This window comes from Rhinoderma darwinii, chromosome 9 (assembly GCF_050947455.1).
Source record: "Rhinoderma darwinii isolate aRhiDar2 chromosome 9, aRhiDar2.hap1, whole genome shotgun sequence".
Taxonomy (NCBI): Eukaryota; Metazoa; Chordata; class Amphibia; order Anura; family Rhinodermatidae; genus Rhinoderma; species Rhinoderma darwinii.
In genome coordinates this window covers 103103584-103118035 of record NC_134695.1, presented here as the reverse complement: position 1 = coordinate 103118035, position 14452 = coordinate 103103584, and the positions used below count along the sequence as shown (strand labels likewise).

Below are 14452 nucleotides of genomic sequence, written 5' to 3'. Positions count from 1 at the left end.
ACCCTGTATACACACAGACTAGGCTTATTGGCTGCATGTAGGGGCTAATGCACATTGTCATATTATGGATTTGTCCTCTATGTATTCGTAAAACAGCACTGATGTTTTTTCCCATGGATTACATTGCATGATATGGCATGTACCTTCCGTATAAGAGGTATTCCCCCTTAGAAGCATTGCCTCTAGTTGAGAATACAGTGCCGTCGTCAGCACATGGAGTGCCTATGGCTCTGTAATATGGAGCTGTAAGGACTCTGTCTGCTGCTGTACAGGCTTTGCACACAAGTTCTTTAAGATTGGTACTCCAGATTGTGCTGGGATTTCCTGCTCTGAATGAAAGAAGTAGCTGCTTCATTCAGTATTTGATCACAGAGCTAATGAAATGGTTGTAGCAGAGAGACCAGGCAGAGCTAAAGCGGATCTGTCAGCTGAATATGCTGCCCTAGATAAGTGATTGACTAGAGATCTTTTTTATAGCTGTGGACCTGTGTGAGCAGCACATGATCAGGACAGGATTGCAAGGGGTTGTATGAAGGCACACTGAGTCCCCTGCAGCTCCGTACTGCAAAGTCAATGGGCAACGTATGCCACTGTATACCATAGAGTGGCATACATTGAAGGCCTTCATTGCGAGGGTTGCCCGACTTACACTGTAACACCATATGAACATAGCCTAAGAAGACTGGCACATTGCACTTACAGTGGTGCAAACATTCAATGAAAAGTCTGCTACTGAAAAATGTTCTCCTCCTTAATTCCAAATACTGTCATTGTTGTTCTACCCTTCTTTATAGTGGACATGTAATAAAATAATGCCATTGTTTTCTTCTTTTCTAATCTTATGTTTTGTTTTTTTAGGTTTGTAAGCTTTAATGAAACTGCAGCAGCAGATGCTGCCTTGGGCTACCTCATTGCCTTCCTAGTACTTCTGTCAACCATTAAACTGTGGCATCTCCTGAGACTGAATCCAAAACTTAACATGATCACTGCAACACTACGCAGAGCCTGGGGAGACATCTCCGGATTTATTACTGTCATTCTTATAATGTTTCTGGCCTATTCCATTGCTGTGAGTGCCTTAGTGCTCTATTACTTCAGTGCTGTTGTCATGTTTTTTATATAAAGGAATTCTCCGCTTTGGACAATCCCTACTTTCTAGAAGGGTCCATTGACAATAACCTGATCACAAAGTGTCCCCCTGCTGGGACCCCCAGTGATCAGCTTTAATCTGTATGGAAACCTGGCAGTAAGGCCCCATGCACACGACCGTGCCCGCAATCACGGCCCGCGATTGCGGGCACGGCCGGCCGCTGACTGACAGCCGCATTTTCGGCCCGTGCTCCCATACAAAGTATGGGAGCACGGCCCGCAAAATGCGAAAGAACGGACATGTTCCATAATTCCCGTAACATTTCCACGGCACTGACACCCTTCCGTAGTGCTACGGAAAGGTGTCAGTGTTCAATGAAAGTGAATGGCTCCGTTTTTGCGGTCCGCAAAAACGGAGGTTTTTTGCTGTCGTGTGCATGGGGCCTAGTGTTTAATTTTGCTATTCATGCTGTCAAAACAACGGAACCCTTGCCCAACTGAGACAAACGGAAACCATTGGCACCGGAACCATCACCATTGAAGTCAATGGTGATGCAAACGGAAACCTATGGTTTCCGTTTGTTTCAGTCAGGGTCCTGTTCTGGCGGGAAGCTCTGACGAACCGCAGAACGGAGCCCTGATGCAGATGTGAACACAGCAGCACAAATCTCTCTCTACACTGATACATTGTGAGAAACCCTCAAGCTGTAAGTAGAAAGGACTAGGTCAGGACAGGTTTTCTGCACAAAATATGTTAGAAAGTTGCATAGTATTTCATTATATAATAGTTAAGAGGGTTATCTCACTACAACAACTTATCACCTATCCACAGGATAGTTGATAAGTGTTTGATTGCTGGGACCACCACTGATCAAGAGAACAGGGGTCCTGAATCCCCTGAATGAACGGAGCAGCAATCACGCATTTGCTCTACCGCTCCATTCATTCCCTATAGGACTGGCAGAGATAGCCAAGTACATCACCCGGCAGTCCCACAAAGAGTGAATGCAGCAGCAGTGCACATGCGTGACCGCCGCTCCGTTCTCTTCATCGCTGGGACCCTCAGCGATCAAACACTTATTATGTATCCTTTGGATATGTGAAAAGTTGTGGTGGGATAACCCCCTTTTAAACTTTAAGCCTAAATCCACAGCCTAAAAAATCTGCAACTAAATAAACATGGGTTGAAGAAGGTTTTGTTGCAGTGCAGGTTAAATTTGCTGCAATAGTCTGCGACAGAAAAGCCTTCTGTGTATCTGAAAGTCTGCAGCATGCTTGCAATCCAATGAGGATTTTCTTATGCCGCATGTGAATGAGGTTTTACTGTGCTGGAGGTTGAGAAATAACAATCTTTCAAATATTCTGTTTCCACCGTCGGGGTCCGCGAGACATCATGTCACATGACCATAGCAGCCAATCATGTCTCTGTCCTGTGATGTTGCGTCCACAAAGCTGTGCCGTAGTTGGCTGCCATAGTCATGTCTCAATGGATGTGACGTCACTACTCAAAAAACGTAGTGTTTATGGAAAATGCTAAATAATCTTGTTAATATTTGACTTTTTCCGATGGTTGCAGTGTAATTTGATATTTGGATGGAAGCTGAATTCTTACAAGACTGTGTTCGACTCTGCAAAGACTATGGTCAGCCTTCAGCTGGGAATCTTCAACTATGAGGAGGTATTGTCAAACGTAGTTCATTGTTGCAGATAGACATGAATGAACCGAGAGCAATACACAGAGAAGAGTGGAATTTTCCAAAAAACTTACATTTTGCATTGCGACGCCTGGCAACTGCGGGGTCTACATTCAATATCTGCTATTCTTGTGATATGCAGAATCACCATAAAACCTTATTTCTATACTCTTGGCTACAGGCGAGGTGGACAGCAAGTTGAAGCACCCAAAGGGAAAAAAACACTACAAAATTAAACTTTGAGGGGTTGCAGATCCCACACAAACTTCAGTATTACATGGAATGTACACGGATCTTTAACCCTTAAAAGTTCAAATTACCTGCAAATCTCGTCTCCCTTGAGTGGCCCAACCTCCTGTCCTCATGCCATGTGGACAAGAATATGAAAATAGGATTATTTGACCTCAGACACTAGTTATAAAATCTTCCCACGTTGTTCAGATTATGGAAATTGCTGCAGATCTAGAATAGCAATAGAGCTGTACTGCAGGAACTTGCTCCTACTTGACTCATTAAGAGTTTGCATTGTGCCGTTTAAGTCAAAAAAAGTTGCTAAAATAATTTAAAAAAAAGCACCAGAAATGTTGTATTATACATGTGTATTTAGAAGTTCCGTTTATGACTACAGCTAAAGCATCTATTACAACGGCCGATTTTGGCCGGTGCAGAGAACACCGATCAACGCGACAGAATTGCTATGTAAAGGCCCTAATATCAACGAGACATCGTTGATCGTCGCTCGTTTGCTCCTGTCACACGGAGCTATGGATGGGGACGAGCGGTTGTTACTCTGATCGCTCGTCCCCATACATTATGATCATGCCGGCAGCGAGTCTCCCTGTTGTGCTGCCGACAACAATAATATTTTACTTTTTTAAAACGATACGATCAGCAGATGATTGAGCGTTTACACAGGTCAATTATCGGTAACGAGTGTGCTATGAACGATCGTTTGCCCGATAATTGCCCAGTGTAAAACCCCCTTGAGGCCTCATTTACACGAGCGTAATATACGCGCGTGCTTTTCACGCGTGTCGTACGCACCTATATTACTCTATGTGGCAGTGCAGACGATGCGTGAATTTTGCGCAGCGCGAGTGCGTTGCGTAAAACTCACGACATGTTCTATAATCGTGCGTTTTTCGCGCATCACGCACCCATTGAAGTCAATGGGTGCGTGAAAACCATGAAGGTCGCACGGAAGCACTTCCGTGCGAACTGTGTTATTCGCGCAAGAGCTGTCAAACTGAATGTAAACAGAAAAGCACCACGTGCTTTTCTGTTTACAAACATCCGAACGGAGTGTCTTAGACATGAGCGAACCGAAATTTACCGGGTTCGGCCGAACTCGTTTTGACCGAACCCGGCAGGAGACCGTCACTGTGCAGGGTGCTGAAAGAGTTTAAACCGGTTCAGCACCCTGGACAGTGACTTCCGATTCCAATATACGTGAACGTGTAAAAAAAAAAAAAGTTCTGACTTACCGATAACTCCCGGCTTCTTCCTCCAGTCTGACCTCCCGGGATGACAATTCAGTCCAAGTGACAGCTGCAGCCAATCACAAGCCAAGCACAGGCTGCAGCGGTCACATGGACTGCCGCGTCATCCAGGGAGGTGGGGCCAGATGTCAAGAGAGGAGCGTCACCAAGGACGCGTCACCAAGGACGCGTCACCAAGGCAACGGCCGGGAAGTTCTCGGTAAGTACGAACCTCTTTTTTTTTAAACAGGTTACTCGATATGGTGATCGGAATTCACTGTCGAGGGTGCTGAAAGAGTTACTGCCGATCAGTTAACTCTTTCAGCACCATGGACAGTGACTGACGTCGACTAGCCTCATCTCTATGATGGCGGCTGCGCGAAAATCACGCAGCTGCGTGAAAATCACGCAGCCGCACATCATACACGGATGACACACGGAGCTGTCAAGTGCCTTTTGCGCACGCAAAACGCTGCGTTTTTTGCGCGCGCAAAACACACACGCTCGTGTAAATGAGGCCTAAGACCTACATTTTCCAGCAGAGGTGAAGGCCACGGTCCGCATGGATGTCCTGAGCACAATGGCTACTGCTGATCACCACTTTCTATCAACATCATGATTATTCTATGTCTCTCGCTTCTTAGGTGTTGGATTATAATCCAGTTCTGGGCTCTTTCCTGGTTGGATCGTGTATTATTTTCATGACTTTTGTGGTATTGAATCTCTTTATTTCGGTTATCTTGGTGGCATTCACTGAAGAACAAAAGAATCACCAGGTTAGTGATGATATAAGTGAATGAATCGGCAACACTACAGTGATACAGAGGATGCCACAAAATACAAAAATTCTGTGATTCTCTGCCATGATATGTTATGTTTTTTTCAGGCAATATTTTTAAAAAACACTTTTACTTGATGCTCTATAAAAATGGGACATGTGACTATAAGCCTTGTCAGTATTTGTATATCACTCTGAAAATCTCCGTTGGCTACCTTGTTGTCAATTTGGCTTGCAGGCTCCCATGTAAAGTTGCCCATACTATTGCCCGTATTATTCCTGAAGTAGATTTGGGGTCCTATTAAACTCGCAGCATTCCTAAATTGTGCTCCTTAAAATAACCAAAGAGGAGGGATTGACTAATATCCAAATGATCAGTAATCTGTAAGGGTATGTTCACACACACTATTACGGACGTAATTCGGGCGTTTTTGCCCCGAATTACGTCCGAAATAGCGGCTCAATAGCGTCGGCAAACATCTGCCCATTCATTTGAATGGGTTTTACGATGTTCTGTGCCGATGGTCATTTTTTTTACGCCCCGCTGTCAAAAGGCGGTGCGTAAAAAAGACGCCCGCGTCAAAGAAGTGCATGTCACTTCTTCAGACGTAAATGGAGCCGTTTTCCATTGACTCCATGGAAAAACAGCTCCATTTACGTCCGTAATAGACGCAGCAAAAAGCGCCTGCACATGCCATTACGGCTGAAATTACGGTGCTGTTTTCTCCTGAAAACAGCCTCGTAATTTCAGCCGTTACGGACGCTGCCGTGTGAACATACCCTAAGAATCAGTTCACACTGAGTTTTTTGGTGCTGATTTTGACGCAGGAACCGTGACGGAATCAGCGAAAAAAAATAAAATACCAAAATCACCCATGTTGATTTCAATGGGAGGCAGAGAAGATTTCTTTCTGGGCGGCTTTTGGCCGCTTGCAGGAAAAAGTAGTGCCATGTTCTTTTTTTGCTGCAGCTTCCACCTCTGACCTCCTATTTTATATCAATGGGAGGCAGAAAAAAAACTTGCATTAGAGTCAATGGCCATGGGCAAAGAATGACACGATAAACGCAGGAAAAAAAAGTGCATGGAGTTCAAAATCTTCCTCAAAATTCCTGAAGGAAATTCCTGAGGCTTATTTTTTCTGCAAGCAAACAAACCTCAATGTGAACAGGTCCTAAGGCAGCTGTAGTTTGTATCTTTTATGTGGCTTGTCTACCATACGGTAAATTAGAGCTTATTCACATGGTGCGGTCAAATTGCAGTTTATTGTCGAGGTTACGTCGAATTCTCAGCAAAACAACATTTTATTTGCAAAACCGTGACAAAATCATGCCACTTGCAGTAATCCCGGGTATTAACCCTAATTTTACTGCACTGTGTGACAACAACGGAAACCTTACAGAGCGGTGACAAACGGAAACAATTTGCAACGGAAAGCTATGGTTTCCATTTGTTTCAGTTTGGGTTCTGTTCATGGGTTCCCCTGACGGAAAGGTCCGACGAAGCCCATGAATGGAGCCCCGACGCAGATGTGAACGAAGCCTAAGAATCAGAGGTTGCTTAACATTGTGTTCTGTGTTTTATCTACAGTAAATAAATACTTTAGGTTTTTAAATAGACGTCCAAGGGCAGTGAGTGATAACTTACTAATGTGCTCTCCGGTGTGCATGTAGGTGTAACAGCCTATGTTATATCATGTCTATAGACTGCCTATATACAACTCTCTCAATACAGCAAGCATTTGCCAAGCATGAGCACAAAAACATTCGCATTTTATCCAATATTATATGTTTTTATTGTATTTTATTTACTAACATATTATTTTGATATACAAATTCAACGATATTTCTACATGTCAGTCAGAAATGTGAAATAGTCACATTGCATTGGTAGAGGTCTGGGAGCTGTGGCCTGAACAAGCAGATGGTACGCACAGATTATAAGGCCAGGATCACACGCACAGTTTTGATGCAGTTTTTTGGCTCAGTTTTTTTTAGTCAAAGTCCGAAGTGGATCCAAAAAGAAGGAAAGGTATAATGAAAAGACTGATGCATCTCCTTTCTTTTGTGTCCACTTCTGAGTTTGGCTAAAAAAACTGATTTAAAAAGTGCATTAAAACTGTGTGTGTGATCACGGCCTTAAGATCAATAGGGTTGAAGAATCTTACAAGTGTGCGGCCATTCCACCGGTAAAAATAAATACTGAGACCCTCTTGTTCGGGACATTGGTGGACGTCCCAGCTGCAAACCCCTAACTAAGGCTTCATTCAGACGAACGGGAATTATGTCCGTGCAACACGCGTGATTTGCACGGACCTATATTACTCTATGGGGCCGTGCAGACATGTTCGTGATTTTTACTCAGCGTGAGGGGGGATTCACACGAACGTGTATTCGGTCCGTGCGGGCCGCGTGGTTTTCACGCGCCACGCACAGACCAATACAAGTCTATGGGGCAGTACAGACAGTCCGTGCTTTTTGCGCAGCGTTTGTCAGCTGCGCAAAAAACGCGACATGTTCAATATCTCAGCGTATTTCGCGCATCACGCACCCATTGAAGTCAATGTGTGCGTGAAAACCACGCAGGTCGCACGGAAGCACTTCCGTGCGAACCGACTGAAACAGCGCACCAGCTGTCAAAAGGATGAATGTAAACAGAAAAACACCCCGTGCTTTTCTGTTTCCAAACATCCAAACGGAGTGTCTTTTTAGATGAGCGAACCCGGATAATCAAACCGAACTTCACCGGGTTCGGCCGAACTCGTTTTGGCCGAACCCGGCAAAAAAAATTCCGGTACGCGACGTCAGGAGATAGTCACTGTCCAGGGTGCTGAAAGAGTTAAACTGTTTCAGCACCATGGACAGTGACTTCCGATCCCAATATACATGAACCTGTAAAAAAAAAACGAAGTTCTGACTTACCGATAACTCCCGGCTTCTTCCTCCAGTCTGACCTCCCGGGATGACAATTCAGTCCAAGTGACAGCTCCAGCCAATCACAGGCCAAGCACAGGCTGCAGTGGTCAAATGGACTGCCGCGTCATCCAGGGAGGTGGGGCCCGATGTCAAGAGAGGCGCGTCACCAAGGACGCGTCACCAAGGCAACGGCCGGGAGGGAAGTTCTCGGTAAGTACGAACTTTTTCTTTTTTTTTAACAGGTTGCTGTATATTGTGTTCGGCATTCACTGTCGAGGGTGCTGAAAGAGTTACTGCCGATCAGTTAGCTCTTTCAGCACCTTGGACAGTGACGGGCGTCGACTAGCCTCATCTCTATGATGGCGGCTGCGCGAAAATCACGCAGCCGCGCATCATACACGGATGACACACGCAGCTGTCAAATGGTTTTTGCGCGCGCAAAACGCCGCTTTGTTTGCGCGCGCAAAAACGCAACGTTCGTCTGAATCTGCCCTGAGTCCGCTGAAAAAAAGTCACGACATGTCCGTTCTTTGGGCGTTTTGCGCGAATCACGCACCCATTGAAGTCAATGGGTGCATGAAAACCACGCATGTCGCACGGAAGCACTAACGTGCGAACTGCGTGATTCGCGCAACAGCTGTCAAAAGGATGAATGAAAACAGAAAAGCACCACATGCTTTTCTGTTTACAAACATCCAAATGGAGTGTCATTATGATGGCGGCTGCGCGAAAAGCACGCAGCCGCGCATCATATGCTGCTGCCACACGGAGCTGTTAAGTGGTTTTTGCGCACGCAAAACGCCGCGTTTTTGCGTGCGCAAAAACGCCACGCTCGTGTGAACCCAGCCTAAGTCTAATTCTTCCATCTTTTAGGCTGTGTTCACATCCGTGGCAAATCCGCAATATTTGATGGGAAGAATAGCGTTGTGTCTATTACTAATTTTCCCATCAAAACGACAGACACCACAACATCATGGACGCCAGTAATATCTGTTGTGTTACGGATTGGGCACTGCATCATGACGCAGGTGTGAACAGAGCCAACATGTCAGGAGATGCTCTTGTGGTAACACACCATGAAGTGTTTATTGTGTATTCTTTTCTATACAGGCGTCAGAAGAGGAAGAAATTGTTGATCTTATGCTGATGAAAATTTGCAGTTTTCTTGGACTACGGCGTAAGAAGGAGGATGGTGGGACAAATGCAAATTGTCAGAATAACTGAAGATCTAGATCTATATTATATATCCAAACAATTGTTTATGTTAATGCGCTGTAACCATAGTAACCAGTCATATGTTCATTCTATAGAAAAATGACAGCACAGATCTGATTGGTTTCTGTAATTGTCATCAGGTTTCATTCTTTTCCTGTGCTCAAGGTTTATGGATGTCCTTCTGCTATATAAAGCTGATTTTACTTATTTTAGAAAAATAGTACCTGTGTGTAACCGGGGCGGACTGAGAGTGGTCTGGGCCCTAAGACATTTAGGCTTCCTTTACACACAGAATTTTTCTGATAATTAAACTGCACCAAAAAAACACTTAGAAAAACGCTAGCCGTTTTCAAATGTAATGTGCCTTTTTTTTATGGCGTTTTTAGTATCATTTTTTGTGGTGTCTTTCATTTGCTGTTATTTTGTACATGCTTTTTTGAAGTCCTATAGAGAAGCCTATGGGGAAAAAACACCATACCGAGAGCGTGCTGCGTATGAAACAGCTGCCACTGACCACAAAATTGGCTCAAAAACGCTACAAACCAAAACACGGTTGTGTGTAGTGCATTTATCTATAGACTTTGATGTAACATCTGGCCGCACTTAAAACTGCATGCAAAAATGCCGCTAATTTGGTGGGGCAAATCCGTAGCGTGATACAGTACCAGCGTAGTCAATGAGATTCCAGGAAATCTCATGTACACGTTGCAGTATTTTTCAGGACGGAAATTGACCTGCGGTGAAGATTTTAAAATCCGCAGCATGTCAATTTATCTTGCGTTTTCTCTTGCGAATTGTATCTGCCTAATTCGGAGTAAAATCAGACCAAAACCTGCAGCATGAAAACGAACCTGATTTACGCAGCAAAACGTAAAAACCGCACCAAAAAAACACATAAAAAAACGTGAGATCTGGTGCATTTTTTTTACCTGCGGATTTCCTGCAGTTTTGGTGCGTATTTTCCGCAGCAAAATACGCAACTTGTGCATGTAGCCTGAAGGTCATGGGCCCTTTACTTACAACTAGAGCCATGGGACACTTTTGTTAATAAATTAATTTAAAGGATAGTGTCGCACACATGCAATGCCGACTCACCCCCATCACGTCTCCAATTTGCAGCTGCGTTCTGCCGTGTTCAAAGGCACAATAGGTGATACAGAACCCCCAGTGGTGCGACCTCTCAGCTATCAGACATTTAGGGATTATCCCAGGAATATGCCATAAATATCTATGGTTGGAATATCCATTTAAAAAGTGCTGAAACTGATTAAGGCCCCATTCACATTACGTGCGGCCCTACATTCAACGCGTACCTCAGGAAAGCTCCCAACGTACACGCTAAATGTATCCATAGGGCTCCCTTCACCCAAAGGAGGTCAAAAGTGTGTCCTTTTTTTTTAGGTATGGAATAGCGTAGTAGACTAAGCTATTCCATAAAATGGGATTACATAAAATATGTTTACTGCACAGTATAAACTTTTTTTTTAACATGGGAGTTTATGGATGTTGTATGAACTGTATGGCTATTATCGACTATTATGGCAACCATTTAACGTGTACGTCATGAGTGTTTCATGGTGTATACATAAACGGATTCTATAATAGTCTATGGGTGATGGACGCCGGCGACGGATACCAGTGTCATCCGTCACCTCTAGCCTATTATAGCATGATTTTAATGTATATACCATGAAAAGCTCATGACGTATACGTTAAACAGATGCCATAATAGCGGATAGGTGAGGGATGCCACCGTTAGGCTACGTTGTCCAAGTTATGGAAAACTAACCAGCGCTGACGGGGTTTATCAGCATTCGCGGTCGCCTGCACTTGTACCTGTACATGTTTAGTGGTAACGTTTGTTTTTCCAGGAGTACATTCACTTTCTACACTAATAAACCTTCTAGGCAGCAAACCATGAACACAATCTCCAGTCACGAGCAGCAAGTATTGTTCAAGTTGTGAATAGAAGAAAATGCCACAATGCAAAGTCCATGATGTAACTGTATGTAGCTATTCTATTTATTATTTTATGTATATTATTCTCTGTACATCCATGTCTTGTGTTATCTCTTTATTTTAGCTATATTATATTTTTGCTGACTTAAAATTACACATAATAAATCTACAAGATTTTCAAGCAGATAATTTGTACATATCTTTATTGTGTCTTTTTTCCTGTTATCTTATTTTCATTGCGTTTTTAAAAGTGTATAGAAAAGGGGGCTCGGGTAATAGAAATCGTATGTGCCAAATTTGAGGATGTGCGCCATTTTTCTGCGCACAATATAAGCATACGTGTACCGATTTCAAAGCACGAATACTAATAATATCAACAATACATTATTGAAAGTTTAGGTTAAAGGGTTTATCATATCAAGTGCCACTGGACATGTCATAAAAGTATGACTAGAGGCCCAATGATCATTTCTGAAAAACAGGGGTGTCCGGTCTGCGTTCCCAGTAAAGAAGTGGCCTTGTCTGCCTGGTCACAATCCATTATCATGAACTGAAGATATGTGCTCGACTGTTTTTATACCGCCCATCAGTAACCGCAGATGCATAGCCACTTTTTTGTTTTTGAAAATTTGAAGGTTTATTACATTTACAAGTAAAGGTACAAAAGTAATAAGAAGACTGGTGATAACCCCAAACCATGGGGTAAGATGCGTAATTAAAGGACCATGGAGGGTCCACATCAAGGATAAGCAAGAACACACTTAAGACCAGGATCGGAGATGTTCATACATCAGCCGCATTGCTGTGGAAATAGAGTTTGCTGTTCTTCGCTGGCATTGTGTACAAATCTTCCTCCCGCAGTCGACTTGTAGAATTAACGCTACGGAGAGCACAGAGGACAAACAAAAGAAAGAGGAGACAGAGAAAGGGGGGAGGGGGCCCAGAAAACAGGCACAGATCAAGAAAAAAAGGCAAAATGCAGAATTATCCGATTAGAGTGCAGTAGGTGGGGGACGACTAGATGGAGACCAGTGGCACCAGGTGCTTATATAATGAAATATTGAGAACTGCAGATACAGCCCTTTTCTGAAGGATTTATTTTTTATTTTTTTCACTGTCTCATTCCAAGAGTCATATCTTTTTTCTTTTTTTTTTTTTTTTTTAATTCTTTATTTTGTTGACCCAAGAGGTCCATTTTGTAACATAAAGGGTACATGCAACAAGGCAATGCACATTTAGAGTACATAATCCGACAGCAAATGTACAAAAAGCATAAATACATTGTTATACAACAGTGTTCTGATTGAAAAAGAGAAGATAATGAAAGGGGATCTCAAATCTCCAAAATGAGGCTGGAGCTGAATTCCCAAGCAAGAGAATGAAGAAAGAAAGTGAAAGCGGAAAGGAGAAGGAGGGGACCCTCCACTGCATCCCAAAGGCTGAGGTGCTATTCAGGCTGACTAAAGGAATGTGGCTCTCGTATGATGTCTTTATAGGAGTCCGAATCCTGAAAAACTATCCATTGAGACCAAGTTTGACAAAACCTGGAGCTTGAGTCATGAATAACGGATGTCAAGTCCTCCATATGCATGATGTCGTTAACCTGTGAAACCCAGAGGGATAGCGTAGGGGGAGAAGGATCCTTCCAACGTAGTGGGATGCAATGACGTGCTGCCATCACTAGAAAGTGGAGCAGAGAGCGCTTATATTTGTTCGCTGGGATGTCGCAATGATGAAGAAGGAAGAGGGCCGCATCCAAAGTTATACTTGTCTCTGTGACTTCAATTATCACCCGTTTTATGCCTTCCCAGAATGGGGTAAGGAGGGGACATGACCAGAAGGTGTGAAGGAGGGTACCAATGTCTTGCCCACATCTCCAACACATAGGGGACGCTGTGGGGAAGATGCTATGTAGGCGGGCTGGGGTCCTATTCCAGCGAGAGAGTAGTTTGAAGCTTGCCTCCTGGTATCTTGAGCAGATGGAAGTTTTTTGAGCTATAAGGAGTATACGCTGCCCCTGTGTGGGGGAGAAGGTCATCTCTAGATCCTCTTCCCATTTTGAAATGTATGTAGGGGTGGGCATATCGGGGGGATCCATAAGGATTTTATAGATTGCGGACAATGTATGTCTAGCTAAATCAGAGCCTGTATTAAGTATCTCTAGTGGGGACTTGACCACTTGGTAGGATGTAGGAGATGAGATAGAGGCTAAAAAGTGTCGTAGTTGCAGAGAACGCCAGTGTCCCAGCGGAGGAAGATCTGGAATCTGGGCCAGATCCGCAACAGAGAGCCATTCACCGTCTGTCAAGAACCGATCTGCACGATACCATCCCGAGGTCTGCCATGTACGGAAAGTTGGGTCCGTCATGCTAATGGGAAAGGATGGATTGCCCAGTATCGGAAACATGGAGGAAGGGAGTGGCAAGCAAGATGTCCTTACCGAAGGGAGAGAGCAGCATACTATTGTTGGGCCTATAGTAGGGTGATGGTGGAGATGTCTGAGTTGGCTACGGTGTAGCCAAGGGATAGCCGATAATGGAATAGAGAAGAAACTCTGTTCCAGAGTCACCCAAGACTTAAAGGTCGCATGTCTGCACCAATCAACTACCCGAGCAAGATGAGATGCGATGTAGTAGGTGCGAACGTCAGGGAGTGCAAGCCCTCCCGATGCCCTGGATCGACACAATAGTGTGCGGGAGAGACGCGGAGTCTTACCATTCCAAACAAACGTAATCTGAAGAGAATTGACCGTTTTAAAGAACTGTGTTGGGATGGCTATGGGAAGGGTCTGAAATAGATATAGTAGCCTGGGAAGTGCATTCATTTTGAAGATGGTACAGCGACCCATCCATGTAAAGGTGCCTTTGGACCATCTGGCGCAGTCTGCCTTAAGTTCAGCAAGGAGTGGAGGAAAGTTCAATTGGAAGAGATATCTCAGATCTGCTGATAAGCGAATCCCGAAATATTTCAGAGCTGTCGGATTCCATTTAAAACCGAAAGATGGGGTGGGAGAGAAACATTCAGGGCTTCGGACTTAGAAAAATTAATTTTAAAATTGGATAAACTTGAAAAGCGTTGGAATTCCCGCATGAGATTAGGAAGGGAGACGGTTGGATTGGTCAGAAAAAAAAGCAGATCGTCCGCGTAAGCAGCCACCTTGTTAGCTGAGGTATTCGTTTCTAGTCCCTTCACATCTGGGTTCGCACGTATATGGCGTAAAAAGGGTTCTAGTGTCAGTACAAAGATCAAGGGTGAGAGGGGGCAGCCCTGTCTGGTGCCATTGTGTATAGAAAATTCCTCTGAGAGAAGTCCATTCACTCGAACTC

At 44.0% G+C, this 14452-nt stretch overlaps 1 protein-coding gene across 1 annotated transcript in view; it reads left to right on the top strand.

Moving 5' to 3' along the window:
• Positions 1–11264, top strand: part of LOC142660228 (polycystin-1-like protein 2) — an 89365-nt gene extending 78101 nt beyond the window's left edge. The window contains exons 40-43 of the mRNA XM_075836812.1: positions 859–1069; positions 2666–2767; positions 4906–5037; positions 9063–11264. Coding sequence (XP_075692927.1) covers positions 859–1069; positions 2666–2767; positions 4906–5037; positions 9063–9176 — 559 coding nt within the window. The 3' untranslated portion in view covers positions 9177–11264. The remainder of the gene's footprint in view (positions 1–858; positions 1070–2665; positions 2768–4905; positions 5038–9062) is intronic.
• The last annotated feature ends 3188 nt before the right edge of the window (positions 11265–14452 follow it).